The sequence below is a fragment of the Sander vitreus genome, chromosome 14 (assembly GCF_031162955.1).
Source record: "Sander vitreus isolate 19-12246 chromosome 14, sanVit1, whole genome shotgun sequence".
Taxonomy (NCBI): Eukaryota; Metazoa; Chordata; class Actinopteri; order Perciformes; family Percidae; genus Sander; species Sander vitreus.
Genome location: NC_135868.1, coordinates 10,280,816 through 10,299,929, shown reverse-complemented (window position 1 = coordinate 10,299,929; position 19,114 = coordinate 10,280,816). Strand labels below are relative to the sequence as shown.

The following is a 19,114-nucleotide window of genomic DNA, read 5'->3' as shown; positions in this document are numbered from 1 at the left end:
ACCTGTGCGACATGTCAGACCCCCGCCGTTTTCTCTGCTGCACCTGCCCCCCTGCCCCACCCCTTTGCTGCAGTCTGCCACTGCCACTCGCCTCACGTTTGATTTAATACCAGCCTAAGTGTGAATAAATTCCTGTCACAGCCCATTAAGGAGGCCTTGGAGAGATCTGGCCTGTTATTAATTCTCCACAGCTCCTCTCTTTCTCTCCCCTTTTTTAGTTACTATCTCTTCCACTCTGCTGCTGCTCTCCCTCCCATGCCCCCTCACCCTCCTCCTCTTCCTCCTCCTTTCCTTCACTGCACACTGCCTTGCTTTTTTAATACCCCGTTAATTACCGCGTCTGTCCTCTTTATTCAAATGAGATAGGGAGAAATTAAAAACAGGGGGTTGTTTGTAATTTCAAATAGAAAAGCCATCCACTGTCTGGCTTTACTCTTCTCTCCTCTCCAGACCTGTGCGAGCTAGCTGCCGGCTCGGCGTGTGTAATGAATTCCAGTGTTACTGGCTGCCGAGGCCTGATGATAAACAAACGCAACCTCCTAATTAGGGTTGGGCATCATTTAGATTTTAACGATTCTGATTCCAATTCCGATTCTTCCTTTCGATTCCGGTTCTCATCGATTCTCGATTCCGATTCTTTGAGGGGTGGAGTTGGAACGGGTCACGTGCCTATTTTCACAAATAAGAGGAACGTTTTATTTTGAGTCAACGGTGGATTGCAGTTTTACTGCTTTTTTAACGTAAAATAAAGCCAGACTAGAGCGCTGCTTACTGGGTTCCAAGGCTGCAACACAAGCGCCTGGTCGCTACGGAAACCAAAACTTGCGCATGTTAAATTGGGAAGCGATGATCGGATTTGAAACCAAATCCTCTAAACGATTCCAATAAAGAAACGATTCCAATGGAATTGTAATTTTTTAAACAATTCCAAGTAGGAATTGGTTCTCGATGCCCAACCCTACTCCTAATTGTAATAAGACCAGGAGAGAGGGATGCAGCTTGGTTGGCAGATACTCTCTCTCTGTCTCTTTCCATCGCCCTCGCTTTGCTCTCTGATTCCCTGCCTCCTCCTCCTCTCTGTTTCTCTTCTCTAGGCGTGTCTCTCTTTCCACTCCCACCATGTTGAAACTCCATGTTACCCCCCTGCTGTTCTCCACTTCCTCTCCCTTTCTGTCTCCCTTCCTACTTATACCTTCTATTCTTCCATTCCTCTTTCCCTCTATTGCTCCCATCCCGCCTTCCACCGCTATGTTCAGGCTCCAGAATTAGTAGTCTGTGCACAGCAGGTGCCCATACCTCTGTCTTATTAGCAGCCTCATATGTGGCCCATTAGAGGCTCCCTTTATGCCTAGGGCTTTTTAATTGTTTTGCGGGGGTCAGAGGGGCATTGTAGCTGCAAAGCTTTTGCGGAGTATCAGAGCTGGGTTTTTTTTGGTGAATAAGTGTTTTCCTAGTATTTTGCTGCATTTAGTGTCAAGTGCAACCCCAATTATTTCTGCTTTGTGTTACAGTGTTTAAGGGCCATGTAAGCAATTAGTTTTAAACCATTGTCTGTCTGTTGTGGTGTTTAGAACTATTATTTACATGAAAGGAAGGTGAGGTAAGTTGGACAGCCTTTTTTTTTGCTCACGCTATATTGTGCACCTATTTGCCAGTTGCGTTGAAGGTAGGACATTTGTGTAACATAAGTAAAAGGCACATTAAGGCCAGTTTTATATTTTTCTGATGCCTTAGAGACTGCTTTAAAGAAGAATGGATGCAATTGTATATACATCAGAGGGAAGTTAACGTAAAAGACCAAAGGTTCCATTAAAAAGAGATGTTTTTAAATCATTTTTAAAGGAGCCAAGGCGCGGAGCACTCTCAGGTCGTCAGGCATCCTCTGGAAGCATAAATGACGTGGTACTTTATATAGTAAGTTAGCCACTGTCTGTACATTTCTGTAAAATACTTGACTCTTCAAGGCTGTACATGTCTACATTTCTGCAAGGATTCAAGGTTTATTTTTTACATAAACAAGCAATATTTGTTGTGAAATGTGCTGTAGAGATGCAACAAATCAATGAATTTGTCCTCTTTAAAATTCTGTAGACTAAGCGTTTAATTGAGAAAATAATTGGCAGATTAATCGTTAAAGAAAAGAATTGTTGGTTGCAGCCCTATTGATTTGCAATCTGGGCTGTTCCTAAGTTTGGGTTAAAAAAAAAGTGTGAAAAATAAGGATTAGAAAAACAAACGTAAAGGATATAAATTCAAGATAAAGATTATACTTTTTTTTTTTTTTTTTAAGTAAAATCTACTTATGTCACAGTTGCAAATATGCAATGCAGGGCAGTGCAAAGGATTTGCTGAAGATAATGTGCAAGGCAAGGCTTAGGATATGCAGTGGTTGGAGGACGGATTTCAGCATCCTGATGGCCTGAGGAAAGAAACTTTTTCTTATTCTGTTTGCTTAAAAGAAGCCGTAAAAAAGATCACATACAATATACTATACTTTTAAAACAGATTATTGAATAAATATTACCCTTAGTATGCCCTAAATGCTCTCAATCAATGTTCAAATACAGTACATGCTGGAGAGGATATATTAATTCTAGCAGGTTGGTGGACTCATCAGAATCCAACATACATGTATATGAAATCTATCTTTAGTTTTTACACTTATATTACTTACGTATCCTACGTGGAAGATAATGGCTGAAACGTAGGGGTTTGTAGTGAGGTGGCAGTGGTAGTAGACGTGGTGCAGTAGATGTAGAAGTGGTAGGATTGCGGAGTGGATTGCCTGAAACATGCCCCGTCTTCCTTTTCACTTCCTAGCACAATCTGTAGTCCAAGTCTATGTGGAGGAGGTCGGGGTCTTTGGCCTCTCTTCAGTTGTCATCCAGGGATGTACTACCTTCACTAATGCAGTGTCAGACAGACAGTTTTCAGTGGAAGCAAATGTTTTGTTAAAGTTGATTGAGTTATTCTCACCAAAACACGATGTGTCCGGTTTTAAAGGGGCTGTACTCAATATTCAGAAAATTAATATAGCAGTAAACAACTATTTGCTAGAGTGGCATCCTGAGCAGTAATGGCATCCTAAGAAGAGAATGAGCGTCGGTATCAGACGCCGAGTGTGGAGGAGCCGCGTGGAGGCAATCCCAGACCACTTTTTTCTGAAAATCGAGTACAGCCCCTTTAACGGGCATGTTGCAAAGCCAGACACCTCATGACTTGCTAGTCTGGTGAAAACAATGCCACCTGCAAAACCTTCTCTCTTTCTTCTTCTTTCAATACCATTATTTACTGTACGTGTCTTTTTTCTGCGGCTTTTTGCTTTCTCCGTTCAGTTATTCCGTTGCTTTTGGTGCAGTTGTGCCACACTCAGCTTTGATGCAGAACAGTGCCAGCCTAACAACTCCATTTCAATCAAGGACAATATGTTGCTACTACCATCTTGCACCACCTCTCTGCTGGCTAGTGTGAGCAGCATGAAAACCATTGGCGTTGACATGTTTTTTCTTATTTTTTTCGAGGGCGGCATTTCTGAGATTTTAATTTCACTGCTTTGTGATGACACAAAAGACATTCAACTTTTATTCTAATGGGTAGACCTTGATTCTTGATTGTATGACCCTCTACACTCTGTAGAAATGGTAAAATGCATTCAAACAACTCTGAAACAATTTTAGGATTAGGCTGCGTGGGTTGTTTTCAAATCAAATTTGAGTTGAAGTTGATTTTTTTTCCACTAATAAGTGACAGCACCACTGTGCCACAATATTGGCTTGACATGGTAGCTAAAAGGTGTTTGTTGTGCATTCTACATGGAGAGTTATAGGCAGTAGTTTGGATGCTCAGTTCTAATAATATGGGTTCAGGGTTCATCATTGAGCACAATGTGGTGACTAATGCAACTTCACATTCATTCAATAAGTCAGTCAGTCTGTCAATGATAAATAAAACAAAAACAATATAATGAATGATAAAACACCACCTCAGAGTGTCATAAAGAAACTTCCCGTTTCCACGGAAACATTTTCACTTCAAATTGACAGCAGACCACCTCAGAGTGCCACTCAGACAATATCAGGACATTCTGATGTGGAATTTTAAAATGAAAGCTCTTTAGAATGTCATATATGAGCCGTTTTACCTATAAATTCAAAGGATCAGAAGCATCAAATGGTTGAATCAAACAGTTATGTTGCTTTATGGAAATATGAAAATATTGAGCTGAAAAATATTTTTATCGCCCAGCCCTACATAATTGTTCTCCTTTCAACCTCAACTCCTCCTCACAACCAATTTTTTAACCTCATAGGCAGTCTCCACTGCCAATTAAAGAAGCCCTTGAAGTACCATGTTTAGGGTTGCAAAGGGTCTGTAAATTAAGTTCAGGAATTTTGGGATTTCAGCACAATTTCAATTTAAAGGCATTTTATTAGTGAACTTATAATTAACACTTTGCATGCACAGTGCATTCTCCCATCGCATGTGCAGCCCACACCAACACTACTGCACTGTCTGAGCCAAAGGACTACATGTATTCTTTAAGTCTTGATTATATTACTGGAGTGAATATATGTTTTATATATTTTAGCAGCGGATAGTAGCCTAAAACAGAGTACACATTTTATAACTTAACACCTTCTGCTAGTTTTTGCTAGCTAGTTACCATCCATGTGGATGTTGCTTGAATGAGCTGAGGAGTTTTAACGATTCTATTTTCATTCTTTATTTTAAAACATTCCTTTTCTATATTCATTGTTCACTTTAAACCAGAAGTTTGCACACAGCCCACATTGTCGGCTCAAATTTTCAAAGAACTTTTTCCTGTTAGTTAACTTGCTAGCTAGTTAACTCACCACATATCGCATTTCACACTGTATGTATTTATATGACAAATTGCCTATTTGGCAAATAAATGGCAAATAAATGGTAAAAGGTTAGTTTTTTATCTGCATATGACAGTGTGAGCAGATAACCCCTATATTTCCATTTTCCCCTCGTTAATTCACATAAATTGCCCGTTAATTCTAATGGAATGTTTTCACCGTGAATATTCCTGGAATTTTGCAACCTTAATCATGTTTACTTAGAGTGTGAGAGGAGGTTTACAGCTTGGCCTCAGATGATATTAGCTCCTGACAAACCTCAGAGAGATGAAAGACAGACGTCCTGCCTGCTCTGAGATGGAGACGACAGGGTATCACTCTGCAAATGCTTCAAACTCAACACTTACAGAACACGCACAATCATACCTACAGTACACACAAACACACAAAACAAATACACACACACTTTTTTAACGCTCAGACATCATCTGCTCCAGTCTACAAATCAGCCCTCCAAGCAAGCCTTCACTCTCTGCAGCTACTTTTAAACTGAGCTCTTCTTTCCCCTGGCCCTGCCATAAGTTAGCTAGTTAGCAGCACAGATGTCAAACAGGAACGTACTCTAATTAAACAGAGTGAGCTGGAAGCCTCAGCCATTTGACACCATTTCATGCTGACTGATGAATAGTTGAACCTCTAACTAGAGGCCGACCGATACATCTGTAGGCTGATGTTGTTGGCTGATATCAATTTAAGACCGCTATATTGGTGTTTTTGTTATGTTGGGAGTGGGAGATATTATCCGTTGTTTTTCTCTTTTTATTTATACCAATTTAAAGATTTAAAGAAATCAACAAAATGGTGCATTTGAAAATGATCTTCAATTATTCTCCAATTATCAATCACTGTTTCAACAATTTCCCTACCCTTATGTTTCTTAAATCAAGATTTATATATACTACACTAAGTATAATTATTTTCTTATTGGGAAAGTTAAATGTTATGAATTTGCTGTCTTAAATTTTCTGTTACTATCATCTTTGATAGTAAAGGTTATTGCTCAACTGTACATACTGTATCTTAATAACCAAATTGGCAAGGTAATTGCAAAGAAATATGTTTACTCGATGTGTGTGAAAAGGATCAAAATGCTACGTTACAAGTGTATTAAAAACAAAATGTTTGCATATGCATCCTCCTCATCAGGTTTTGTTTTGTCTCTCACATATTGATCAAAGTCCCATATTTGTTTGGCTCTACCTGTAACTATGGCTTTTACTCTATGTCTGTCCTTAAGCGACCATACATATGCCAGGGCTCCAGACTGCGACCAAATGGTTGCATTTTGTGACCAAAATTTGAGAGTGTGCGACTGAATTTTACATCCAGTCGCACATGTGCGATCAGTAAATTTGCCCCTTTTTTATTTATTTTTTTTAATTTATTTTTTTACACGTTAAACGTGGAAGGGGCGCGTCAATGAATCCGGAATCTGTGGCAGGCCAATGAGTATGAGAAGGATAGGGAATGGCCACTGTAAGTGGCTAATGTGTGGAGGGGGAGGGTTCTAGAGATAATCGAGCGTGCGTAAACGTCTGTAGGAAGGAGACAGATATCACAACTTACGTGCATCTGAACAATGAGCAAGCGAACTATTGACTTGTTCTTCCGACCTGCGGCTAGTATGCTAGTGCCAGAGTCTACAGTGTCACAGTCAGTGCTCGAATTATCTTTTTGTATTTAAGGGGGTCTCTCTATCTCATTAAAAAAAAAAGTTGCCGCACCCCGCACATCTATAGCCTAACAAGGCTATACAATTAAATAGCCTAGGCGCGAGTGGCGCTTTTGCGCAGTATATGCGCATGGTAGGCCTAGGATATAACTTGACACACACACACACAACAGACAGAGATTTTTTTTACAGAAATGGATTCCTTTCAATTAATTTCAAAATATTATTGATTGTAATAGTCCTTATTTCATTTCATTGAAACGATTTAGTCTGAGTGTCATTATTCATTTCACAATGAAATAAAACGTAACTCATTTGAACCAGACCACCGTCTCAGATATCCTCAGTGTCAAACACAATAATGCATGTAGTCTTTAACTTATACACAAAATGCACTAACTGGCAAAAATTAATAAAGCCATTGCACAGCCAAACTATGTTCTAGTCTTATAACGTACACGTATTGATAACAACACCTGGGTGTTCAGTCATCTCGTGTGTTGAACCGTGGAAATAAATAGACGAACAATTTTGGAATTTGCACTGAGATGTTGTCGGGTAGCCTATTCACTGAATATTCCGCCATCAGAGATTGCTGACAGGTGTTTCAAAAATATCTGGGAACTTTCCACAGCTCTGAATGGCAGAGGATAGCTACAGATCAGTTCACACAATCATTGAAGTAGGCTGCATTATGTATATTGGCTTTGTCAATCAATATAGAAGAGGCGAAGTGCAAGATCAACAGCAAACAGGACTTTTTCAGCACTTGTCAAACCATGTAGCCCAATGAACGCCTATGTAAATAGACAAAAAACTCGCATCGAAAGCAGTTACTGTAATCTAGTTTCTGAGTTTCTTCGGTAGAGATAGTAGGCGCCTAGCTAGAACTAGCTGTTGCTAGGGCCATATTTTCTGATTCTAAATCTGAGACTATTTTTTGTTTTTTGGTGGTAAAACCGAAACTTGTCGGGGCCGAATATGAATTTGGCGCAGGTGGCCTTTTTTTCGGTGGCATAACTGACAGTGATATTTATATTTAAGATGTATTGGTGGTATTTACCATTTACCTCAAAAGCCCATTAAGCTAAAAGCAAGGTGACTTCTTCGGACTTGCGAGTGCTGTCAAATCGATCGTATGCGGTTTGCTCACATAGCCTAGTGGTGTGGTGGTGAAGTCATGCTGCGTTCATGAGCGTAGAGTAGGCTTAGGTCTACGTCCCGTAGTAGCCTATATTTTAAATTGCAATGCCACATATGGCAGACACCTTCAGATATGAGAGACCCCCTCAGATTTTTTACTTTGTTGCTTTTATGGAAGCCAGTCCTCACTCTATGGGAGCTCGGCTCCCTCTGGCTCCCACGTAATTCGAGCACCGGTCACAGTCGGATGATGATTCAGAGTCAGAGGTTTCTTTGGCAAAAAAGGCCCGAACCCACCATTTTCGGGAAGACTGGCTGCGGGAATTCAGCTGGTTGAGGTACTGTAAGGAGACGAACTCCATGAACTGCGAATGTTGTAGTCGTTATCCCAGAACTGCGGGGAACACGAAGTTTGCAGGCACTTCGCAGATTAAACACAATACACTAGTTAAACACAATCTTAGCCTCAAGCATAGAGTATGCCGTGACATGTTAATAACTGAAAAAGCAACGCCACTGCCGGTTGCTTTTAGAAGACAAGAGGCTGTAAATCAGAGCGCAGATGAGGTAGAGATGATGTTGAAATGTAACGCCTTCTGAGCCTCCTAGTGGAACACAGGAGGATCAGTGCCCCTAATGTTTACATACATTTGTTAAGTATTGTTTTTAACTGTGAAATGACCGAAAGGTTACTAAGCACTTTTTTTTATTCTGAATGTATGGTATATATATTTTTTTTATATTTATACTGTCATGACAGCGATGGTCAGGAGCCCTGTATGCAGATGACACATTTTGAAACCCAGAATGTTGTGATTTGAATTTCCTTCTCCTTATCAGTCCCCTGCTGTAGCTAATCTGCTGCTCGGTACAAATTACCCCTTTTGCTCTCCTGAACTAAAGTATGAACTTAGCTATGCACTCAGGCACAAGAACTTATTGCATTTTCTTAGGTCTACAAAAAAAGGTAGTTAACATAATGAGACTTCTGCAGTGATGGTTAAGTTACTTGCATGGCTGCCCATCATTGGTTTTAAAGAAACAGCGCTTCAACCTTCTTGACCCTCATTTATTATGACTGGGAACCAAATCACAAAGGTAAGCGAAATCGATGGGGCTACCTGGCAGAGACTCAAGTGCTTAGGAGACAGCGAGGGGGCACCTAGCCTCAGATACCTCTAAAAGGCCAAGTCGATTGTAGCTGTTCTGCACCAGTCGGCTGACACTGCATGCTTTCCATCTCAGTGCTGAGGACGTATTGAAAGAAACCTGTTGGTAGGAGTATGCAAAGATGACAACATGGCTATTGTATTTCTGCCACTCCTGGAAGAGAAGGCTTTTATCTGCCTTCAAAATCCCTTTAAATGGCTTTATTCCCCTTGGAAATCCACTGCCAAACACAGAACACACTTGCACTTAAACCTTCCGTTGAGAGAAAGCAATACATTTTATAAAGTCAATTAAGGCTTTTTTAACTGATGTCAGGCAAATTAAAGCTTCTTGGCCCAGCTCCCTATGGGTATACTGTCAGATGGGTCAACAAGGGCCCACTTAGCGTCACAGGGTTCCCCAGGCAGGGCACAGAGCAGTAAGCAGCTTACTTACCCCCCCAACTCACTTGTGCTTTCTACTTTTCCACTCTAAGTTTCCTCAGAGTGGGCAGAGCGTTTTCCTTCAAGTTACATTTCACTTTGGCATATTTTTAGTACGCATGCACTCACACTGCAAGTGCAATCCACAGCAATCTTCAACAAATCATTTTTATTTTTTTTATTTCAAATGAACCATGCATTGATGTTGCTTTACCTTGGTCCATGTTTGTAAATGATCTTCAACTAGTTGTGTATGTGGATCTGTTCCCCTGAATCAATATGTATGTGCTCCAAAATAAATACTTTATATAAACTAACAAGCAATTTTTAGGAGAATGCTGGTTTCTGGAAAGGCACCTCTCCATATACAGTCCCTCCAGGATTTCGCAGACTTTTTTTAAGATTGTTGCAGCCCAAAATGCCTGATTTTGCGGGAGCTTTTGTAAAAAATTGCGATAAAAGTTGCGATGTCTGTTGTATGTTTGTTGAAAGTGTGAAGTCACGGTGATTGGTTGAATTCGCGTGAATTGGCGCGATCGTGACATCGCGAAATCCTGGTGGGACTGCATATAGCTGAGGCTCATTTCCAAGGTTTTGTCCTACTTATTATAAAACATTATTTAATTAAATTTGACCTGCGTTTCTGCCATGACACTCAATCTCACTGTCTGAGGACAGCAAGTGGTTTTACCTCAGCCTCTGTAAACCATGTGAAATGTAAGGCATCTTAAAGTAGAACAGCAGGTATTGAGTGTGTGGATGGTGATGGAGTTTTCAACCTGCCTCATTCTGGCAGTGATGATATAGAAGATATATATATAGGAGATGCAGTCACGTCATTCTCTCCTCTCCATTAGGGATCAGGTTCTGTTGTATTTTATCAAGTCTTTCCCAAACACTCAACCTTTTTTAGGAAACTTTAACATAATTGGCCGTAGATAAATATTTTAAGCAAGGGACTTATCGTTCCTCCCTTTGTCATGAGTGGCCTCCTGCAGTTATTGCTTTTGGCGGTTGTTTTGTTGATGTTGGTGAAGTTTTTCCACACTTTGGATTGTTTAAGTTAAAGGTGCACTATGAGTTCCTGCATGGTCAATTCTGTTGACGTTCCAAGTAAATACAAAACAAAACAGAGCAAGCTCGCCCCTCCCCCCATGTTTCCGTAACTGCCATGACTGACTCACAAACTGTCACTAACCTAACCTCCTCCCCCAGCCATCTTGTCGGTGATTGGCTGGAGTGGTTTGTTGTATTTTGGTGCACAGCCTGTGCCTCTAGTGTTTGTTTGACGTTTACGACCCCTGTGTTGTCTCCCGAGACTGGGCTTTTTTACAGTGTATTCAGGGGGCAGGCAGCTAGCGGATCAAGGAGAGATGCCTACGATTTGAGACAAAAATGAAATTGCGCTGAAACCATGCAGGAACTCATAGTGCACCTTTAAGGCGGTCCTTCATGTTCATTCAGTCAGTTTTGTAACATTAACATTAGATAAGGGATTCATTGGCTGCAGAGCTTAAATAATTCAGGTATTTTACCAACTTGGAACCCATTCCTACCTACTTTTCTCTTTCTCCTCTCCTCTCCCTAATCCCTTCTCCTCACTCACAGACACTAACACTTGTAATTCCCAGCCAGATCCGTCGGAGTCAAAGCTGCGATTTGAGTCGTCAGCGACAGGGCGGATTAGCAGAGGAATCCTGAGTGAAAGCACGTCTCCGCTCCACTTGCTATATTCCCCCTCTCTCCTCCTGCGCGTGCGTGTGTGTGTGCGTGTGTGTGCGTGTGTGTGTGTGTGTGTGTGTGTGTGTGTGTGTGTGTGTATTTTTCAATCTAAGTTGTTTTTCCCCACCATTATCTCAAAGCTTCTCATTAAAAAGCAACGCTAGCGTTCTTAAAGCATAGTGGTCATGTTTTTAATCGTAGATGAAACGGGTTAAATGGCTAAAAAGCGGATGAATACCTCATCTTATTCATATAATAATATAATTACAAGATTAGCTTGATTTTTCTATAATGTCTAATAGATAAAAAAAAAACTCCCCAATCAGCTTTATTGTGGAGCAACAGAATTAATTAATATAGAGTTGCCAGTTATCAAGCTTGATAAGCCTGAAGAAGCCCTGTTGTTTGATGGCCTACATTTGACAAATCCCAAGTGTTTACAGATTACAATGTTGTGCTGAGTTGTTGCGTCCGATCTGTCACATAACGACTTTCGAGCAGTGATGTAATGAAATCACAAAAATCCATTCACTTTTAATTAAAAGCAATCTCCAATTGTGTGACTAATGGATTGCAGGTCAGGGAATGTCTTTTGGTGCCCCGAGCCAGGATCTGTCGTGACATGACACAGAGATACAGCAGTTCCAGCTTCTCTTGTGGCAACGTTTCACTGGAGCAGAATTTTAATAAAGTGATTTTGATGAAAAATTCATCTTTTTACTTTCTTTTACATCTGTCTTACACCCTTCCACTGAGGACAGCTTCTTTGATCTGATTTGGATGGGTAGGGGAGAAAGGGAGCATGAAGAAGGGTGTCTGCGAAAGGCAGAGATAGAGAAGCAGCGAAGGATGGAGGAGACGGAGTAACAGCCCCTCATCTATGTCATTCAAACAAACTGTCATCTGTCCTGTTAGCTAAGAGCTCTCCATCCCTTTTCCTACTGTTCTGTTTTTAAAGGCCGCAGCTAAGGAGCTGCTGTCCTCCACTCCACTATGCACAAGCCATCTCTGTGTAATCTGTGGCTATTTTATCACTGAAATTCAAACTGATTGGGTTGTTATAAAGTTGATGGTGAACAAAGTATCAGATACTGTCAGAATCAAAGCTGCAGATACTAATGGACTCTAGTTGTTAGTCTGTGACTCAGCAGATGTATAGGACTATTTTCTTTAAGAGACAGTGGAGGACAAAGATAAGAAGTGAGGCGTTTACACTTACTATAGCAATGATGGCAGGACAGGAAAACAACGTGGACAATGGTAATCCTACAGTTGTACAGGCTGTTAAACAAGACAAGTGAGAGTTGTGTTTCTGAATGTTGGAAATCCCAAGTCAAAGCTTTACATAGAAAAGTCAAATACAAGTACTTAATTAAAAAACAAAAATAAATCAGTAAATAACTAACAGACAAAATGAAATCAATTTTATAGTGAATCGCTGTCCTTGTTGCTTTTAAATATGGCTGGCTGCAACCAACAGTCATTTTCATCATCCATTAATCTACTGATTATTGTCGGTAAAATGTAAAACAAATATTAAACAAATGGCCATCACAAGTTCTAAGAACAAAAGATGACCTCTTTTAATGTCTTTTTACTACAAATAGCAGTCTAAAACTTATTTAATTTTAAATAATATAAAACACTGAAAAGCAGCAAATCTTCACTTTTGAAAAGCTAGAACCACCGATAAAGATGTCCATATTAACCACATTCAAGGTGTTTTAGATTAATTTTATTATCAATTATTCTGCCGATTACTTTAGATTATTTTATCAGAAAATTGTGTCAAATGTCCATCAAATTTTTCTGTGTTTGTGTTTATGTGGGAGTGATTAACATCTGAAAACCCACAGTTTCACAAGCTTGGGAAATTAAACAAATGTAGGTTAAACCACAGTGCGACTCTAGTTACACTATGTTCAACTTGGTTTTAGAATCCGTTCTTACTGGATATGAATCAGAAGTAAATTGTAAAATGTCCATTAGGCTTAGCTGCAGTTACAGGGACTAGAATCGGATTTGTTTTTGACCCCCCCACCCCCACTGCCAAAATGTTAAATCTCTTAAGAGGACAGGTTGCCAAAACTCTGTCCAATAAACAAACTACTTATAAGTCCATGTGACTTTTGTTTACAAGGCGACTTGGTTTGCTTGCAAGACTCTGTTTGAAAAACAGATCTCACCCTGGCTTGTCCTCTGCCCAGATCTGCTGTAAGTGCACCCGAGAGCTTTACATGACCTTCTCTTCTGGCTCTCTGATTGCTAGGGTTGGATACCTTTTGCATCTGAACCACTACCGATACCGGTACCTGGAATTCGTTTCCCGGTACACAACGGGACTTTTTTCGGTACTTTCCCTTTGTAATTACAAAAAATTTATTTCAGTTGTAAAAATAATTCCAAACCTATTTACTTAGAACATTATGTTATTTATTTAGAATATTTTACACTGACAGAAATTAAACAAAAATAAAACCCCTCCCTCTCTCCTCCCAAACCTGTCCTTACAACCTATTAAATTGAATAGTTATTAATTTCTTACTCACTGTAACTTTTATTCTTGTATTTGTATATTATTCTTTTTTTTAGCTTGTTTTATTTTCATCACGACCGTTTTTAATTGCTCTTTAATGTTTCATGTAAAGCACTTTGAATTGCCTTGTTGCTGAAAGGTGCTGTAGAAATAAAGTTGCCTTGCCTTACAACCTCAGCCTGTCAGTCAATCCCCAGGGCACAGAAACCACCATTGTGCCTGCTCGTCTCAGAGGAAGTGTAACGTCAACAGCACCGTGACCACTTTCGGCTCGCCATTAATATCATATCACAGTGAAAGGTGCCTGCGTGAAGTTTTGAAAAACTGTAACCACACTTGAAACCGCTTTATCGGCATTGCCGTGACTCACTGTGACTTCAACAAAACTGTAGAGCCAGCGTAGCCGACGTAGTTTGCTCCTGCCGCACCTCTGCGCGCGAGCGTGTGTGTTGGACCTCTGCTCTCTGTCAACATGCAGAGAGGACCGATAAGCTTGCGCTTACTCTCAGGTACCGAAATTTGGCACCGTTTGATTTTACGTGAACCAATACTCGGTAGTACCGACATGATTCGGTCGGTACCGGTAAAAGTACCGGGTTCGGTACCCAACCCTTCTGATCAGATATTGGGTGTGCACACCTACTACATGTAATAAAAACTTCCATGCAATTTTTCAAAACAACCTCCCAACAACTGTGTTGTAATTATCAAGAATACTTCAAGGAAAAATGCTAGAATTTACTGTTTCTTATTCTCAAAATGTGAGGATTTGCTGCTTTTCTCTGTTTTATATTACTGTATATTGAATATTTTTAGGTTTTGGACTAGTTGTTTGAAGACATTTATTTTGGGAAATGATGCACATGCACACTTTCAGACACACACTCACATACTCACATCACACCATCTCCTCTGTGCGTGCCAATCTCCATTTCCACTCCATCTCGGGTCATTGTGCTTTTCCACTCTCTCCTCCGCTAGTCCGCCGACGTCTGCCAGCATTTTCAGGTTATTTGAAGCAGGTAGGCAGTCTGCCAGTCTGCAGGAGGCCTTCGGAGACAGGAGCTCAGACAGCGCTTCCTTGTTTACTTTCATGAGTTGTTGACTGGCCACCCTGCCGCGGCCGATGCAGTGTCAGAAAATGCTTACTGCGGATTGAAAAAAGCATCAAAAACATTGTGGGGCTGACCTGCTGAGTGGCATGCCAAGAAATGAGGGAGTGCATCCGCTGGATACCTGTTTTTGTGTGTGTATGTGTGTAAAAGCCTTGTTATCGAGATAAAAAAAAAAGGTTCAGAGCTTCTTTTCTCTGCTTTGTTCGCTGTAGTATACCCTTTTTTCCAAACATCGCATTATTGGTGTGAAGGATTAGAGTTATGCTAATTACAAGGTTATGAATGGAATTATAGATTGCAGAACAATTTCTGTAATAATAGCAGTCTTGTTATTCATAAATCAAGGTATGCCAGCGAGCCTTTTTGTGATGAATGTGCCATGAAGGCTTCGCTGCCTCCATAGTCTTATTTCCACTGTGAAAAATGTGGAATTTCATGTCTGGCTTCAAAGAAAAGCGGAGCGGAGAGTCTGGATTCAAAAGTAAGACATTTTGTCTTTGAAGCCAAATCTGCCTGTTAACGCTTGAAAACTATATCTGTTATTGCAGCTTTTTTCATTTAAAGTGCTATGTATAAAAAATTGTTTTGCTGTTAAAAATAAAAAAGGACCAGTGTTGTATTCTTAAAAAGTGTTTGACTGAAAATACAAAGGCTCATGGTATCATCTCATTAATACAGCGTAAATGGCCGAGATATTTCAAGAACTTGCTCGTCAGGGAAATGAGGCATATCCCATGTAACACACACACACAGACACACACACACACACACACACACACACACACAGAATTAAAGTGAAAGTCAAAGAGAGAGATAGAAAGAGAAAAGAGTGAGAGAGCTTAAGAGGAAGTGAGAGCCCCCCAAAGAGAGAGACTGGAAGGCCTCCAAATGTTCCACTCTGGAATATCTTCAAGGACAATCAGCTAAACAGCTGATAATAAGAGAGCTGTGTGGAATCGATTGCTCAAGGTGTTATCTGCACTGCTAAAATGGCTGGTAATTAGTCATGGCTAAGGGAGTGTTACCGAGAGAGTGAGATGGATTTAATCTTAATAGATTTCACTGCACTGCAGATACAGTAGCTCCTGAGTGAGTAAGCCCCCCCCCCCCCCCCCCTAATCTCTTTCTCTGGCTATCTATCAGAAGAAAAGCAGCTGAGTAAGTAGCTGTGATGTACTGCTGTTGCTTAATTTGCCTGAACCTTCAATTGTAGATGTTTTGTTACTTGTTCAGAGGCAGCACGCATTTGGCAGCTGTGCCTGTTTTTATTCTGACTCTCCAGCAGCAGCTCCGGAGCCATTATTTGTTGATGTATAAAGCTCGGGCAATGAGGTACTTCAGACCATGGTAGCTGTTGACTTAGAGATCTTGGTAGTACATTCAGAAGCAATCAGCAGGCAAAGCCCTCAGTGACTGACGGGGTGATTGGGTTGTTTGCTCCTCTGTGATGTACCTGTACAACCCTGAGGCAGGCCAGATGTGTTAGTTTAGCGATTAGCAGAGGCTAGGATTGATAAAGTCAACTACAGTACTGTTTGGGGAGAGGTTAATGGGCAGGTGGGAAGACTTTGTCTATTGTATGTTGGAGGAAAAAATACAATGAAAGAAATGAAGTTAAAGATGGCTTTCTACCTTTTATTTATCCTTGTCCCACCCCATACAACAATAAGGCAGGGTTTTTTTATTTATTTATTTTACTGTCAATAAATCCTATGAAAAAAACTAAACCAACAATACATTAGTCCGTTTCTCTACTTTGACTTGTGCCGTGTTTATGGTACTCAACCCCAGGCCCCATTCATTCCTACTGAGGATGTTAATCTTCAGAAATAGGTCACAAATATAATGTTGGTCCGTCGATCCCCCACTTTAGTCCAAATACCTCAACAACTATTGGATGGATTGCCATCAAACTTTGTAAAGACATTCATGGTTTCCATGCGATGAATCATGACTTTGATGATTCTCTGACTTTTCATCTGCTTCCACCAGCGAGTCAAAGTTTTATATGTACCAATACTTTGCTTTATGACCAAATACCTGCAAAAGTAATGACATTCCTATCAGCCTCAGCTGTTTTTAATGTAATTAGCAAATGTTTGCATGCTAAACTAAGATGGTGAATATGGTAAATATTATCTAGAGATGTGTTTTTTGTACGTTTTTGCACACAATAGAGCTCAATGGCACAGAGGAATAAGCTATATCAGGCTTTGGCTGCACACACACAATACTTAGTAGGCTCAATTTGAATTTATTGTAGGTTTTAGGCTTTTATATGGCTTTGTTGCCACACTTATATCTGGCAATAGCTGTTATACTCTCCAAAGAATTGGTCTCCATTTTTGAAACTACCGAAGCATAAAAACCTTGAACCTTGTTTTCATACTGTAACAACAATAATAACTTGGACTAATACTAAATTTGAAGACAGGAAACAGAATCTTTTAAATGTGTTTCTCACAGGATTTCCTGCTGAGAAAAACCTCCCTGTCCATTTTCTCATGCCAGCAGCAAAACAGCAACAGTCATTAGGAACGAGATTACATCTGGAACCTGTTTTTCTCAGTACTATAGTTAAATAAATTATATTTTACAGGACTTCCAGTGGTGTAGAAAGTGTGAAGTTTATGCTGTGTTGATAGCATGATGCTAATGTAGTGCTGACTACACATACTACAGTATGTGCAACTTTAATACCCTGTAAGCCATGAATTATTTTTTTCTGCTGAAAGGTAATTGCTTTGGTGTTTGTTGAAGTGTTTGGTTGGTTGTTTGGTCTTTTGTAAACCTGTAGTTTCATTGTTTTAGCAAACAAAAAAGGCACTATGACATTCATATTTGTTGGTTTTTTTACATCTAAAAATATGTAATATTTTTTTTCTTTTTGTTATTTTTTCCTGTAGAAGCTAAAGCAGAAGAACCAGCAGCTGAAGCAGATCATGGACCAACTCCGCAACCTCATTTGGGAGATCAACTCCATGCTGGCTGTCAGGAGCTAAAACAAACACACCGTTATATACAACGCGCGCACACACACACACACACACACACACACACACACACACACAATTGCCCCAAAAATGGGATTATTTGGTCGTGAACTGGACTTGGTCAGGGTACCACAGGCTGGCTGAGGCTGCACTTTACAGAAGAAATTGGGACTTTGGCAATATAAACCTGTTTCCTGAAGAAGAAGTAAAACAATAGAAGGAAAACCGAGAGGAGACACATGAAGACGAAAAGCGCTTGACCCCACAGAGACGTGAAGAGAGGCCCAATAAAACACCGGGAGGGAGGGGGCAGGTGACATCAGAGGCAGAAAAAATTCTGTCTACCTCGATATTCTGCATTTCAATCCACATAATGACTTAATTAATAGTTAAATTAAGAGTTGATATATTAAATTGTATGTATTTGTAGGCACTAGCTCAAGAAAGGGGGTTATGCCTGTATCAACACCAATTTCAAGTGAAGCCCTACATTTAAAAAGCTTTTATATGATCCCTAAAAACGTTAATAAGAAGGACAAACACTGTGGCAAAAGAGTCTTATTCTTACTATATTGATCTGCTTTTTTTATTTGATGTAATATGTAAACTCATCTATGCTCTGCTCTGATTGGACTTGACATGTCAATACAATGCCTTGTTAAGGATTCTGCTGAACTATAAATCTTGCTGTGATTTAAAAAAAAAAAATCAACGCTGTGTTGTGTTGTGATTTTTCGTCTGTGTATCTGTTGTTTATCCCGTCTGTATTTATCAAGCATTTCAAAAAACACAGTGTTTCTTAAAGTGCCATATTATGCTCATTTTCAGGTTCATAATTGTATTTAGAGGTTATATCAGAATAGGTTTACATGGTTTAATCTTCAAAAAACACCATATTTTTGTTGTACTGCACATTGCTGCAGCTCCTATTTTCACCCTGTGTGTTGAGCTCTCTGTTTTAGCTACAGAGTGAGACATCGTGCTTCTGTTGCATCTTTGTTGGGAGTCATACATGTGCAGTAGCTAGGTAAGGACAACTAGCCAGTCAGAAGCAGAGTATGAGGGCGTGCCACGCTAGCAGCTAGGCGAGCATTATAACGTTTGTTACAAAGTGACGCACGTTCGTCACGGAAGTAAAGGCTGGACTACAGTAGAGCTGTTTGGAGCAGTTTGTGAACAGTGTTTTCTGTTGGAGATGGTAAGTCCCTTTGGGGTGGACTTTGGGCTTTTTCACTTTGTAAACCTATAACGTGCACAAAAAAGATATATAACACTATAAAGGAAAGGGAAAAAGCATAATATGAGCACTTTAAAGATCTTAAACCTAGTTTGGCATTTATTGTCACTTAGCCGTCATATGCACAGATACTGATGTATCTGAGATAAGGTAATATGCTTGAAGTTATGTCAACCTAGCCAATTTATCAGTCGAGCTCGTTTGGGAACTGCACCGTAACA

General features: G+C 40.1%; 1 protein-coding gene across 1 annotated transcript in view; it reads left to right on the top strand.

Annotated features, from left to right (window-relative positions):
- med30 (mediator complex subunit 30) overlaps positions 1–18,368 on the top strand; it is a 38,623-nt gene extending 20,255 nt beyond the window's left edge. Inside the window, exon 5 of the mRNA XM_078267960.1 lies at positions 17,570–18,368. Within this exon, the coding sequence (XP_078124086.1) occupies positions 17,570–17,665 (96 nt within the window). The 3' untranslated portion in view covers positions 17,666–18,368. The remainder of the gene's footprint in view (positions 1–17,569) is intronic.
- The last annotated feature ends 746 nt before the right edge of the window (positions 18,369–19,114 follow it).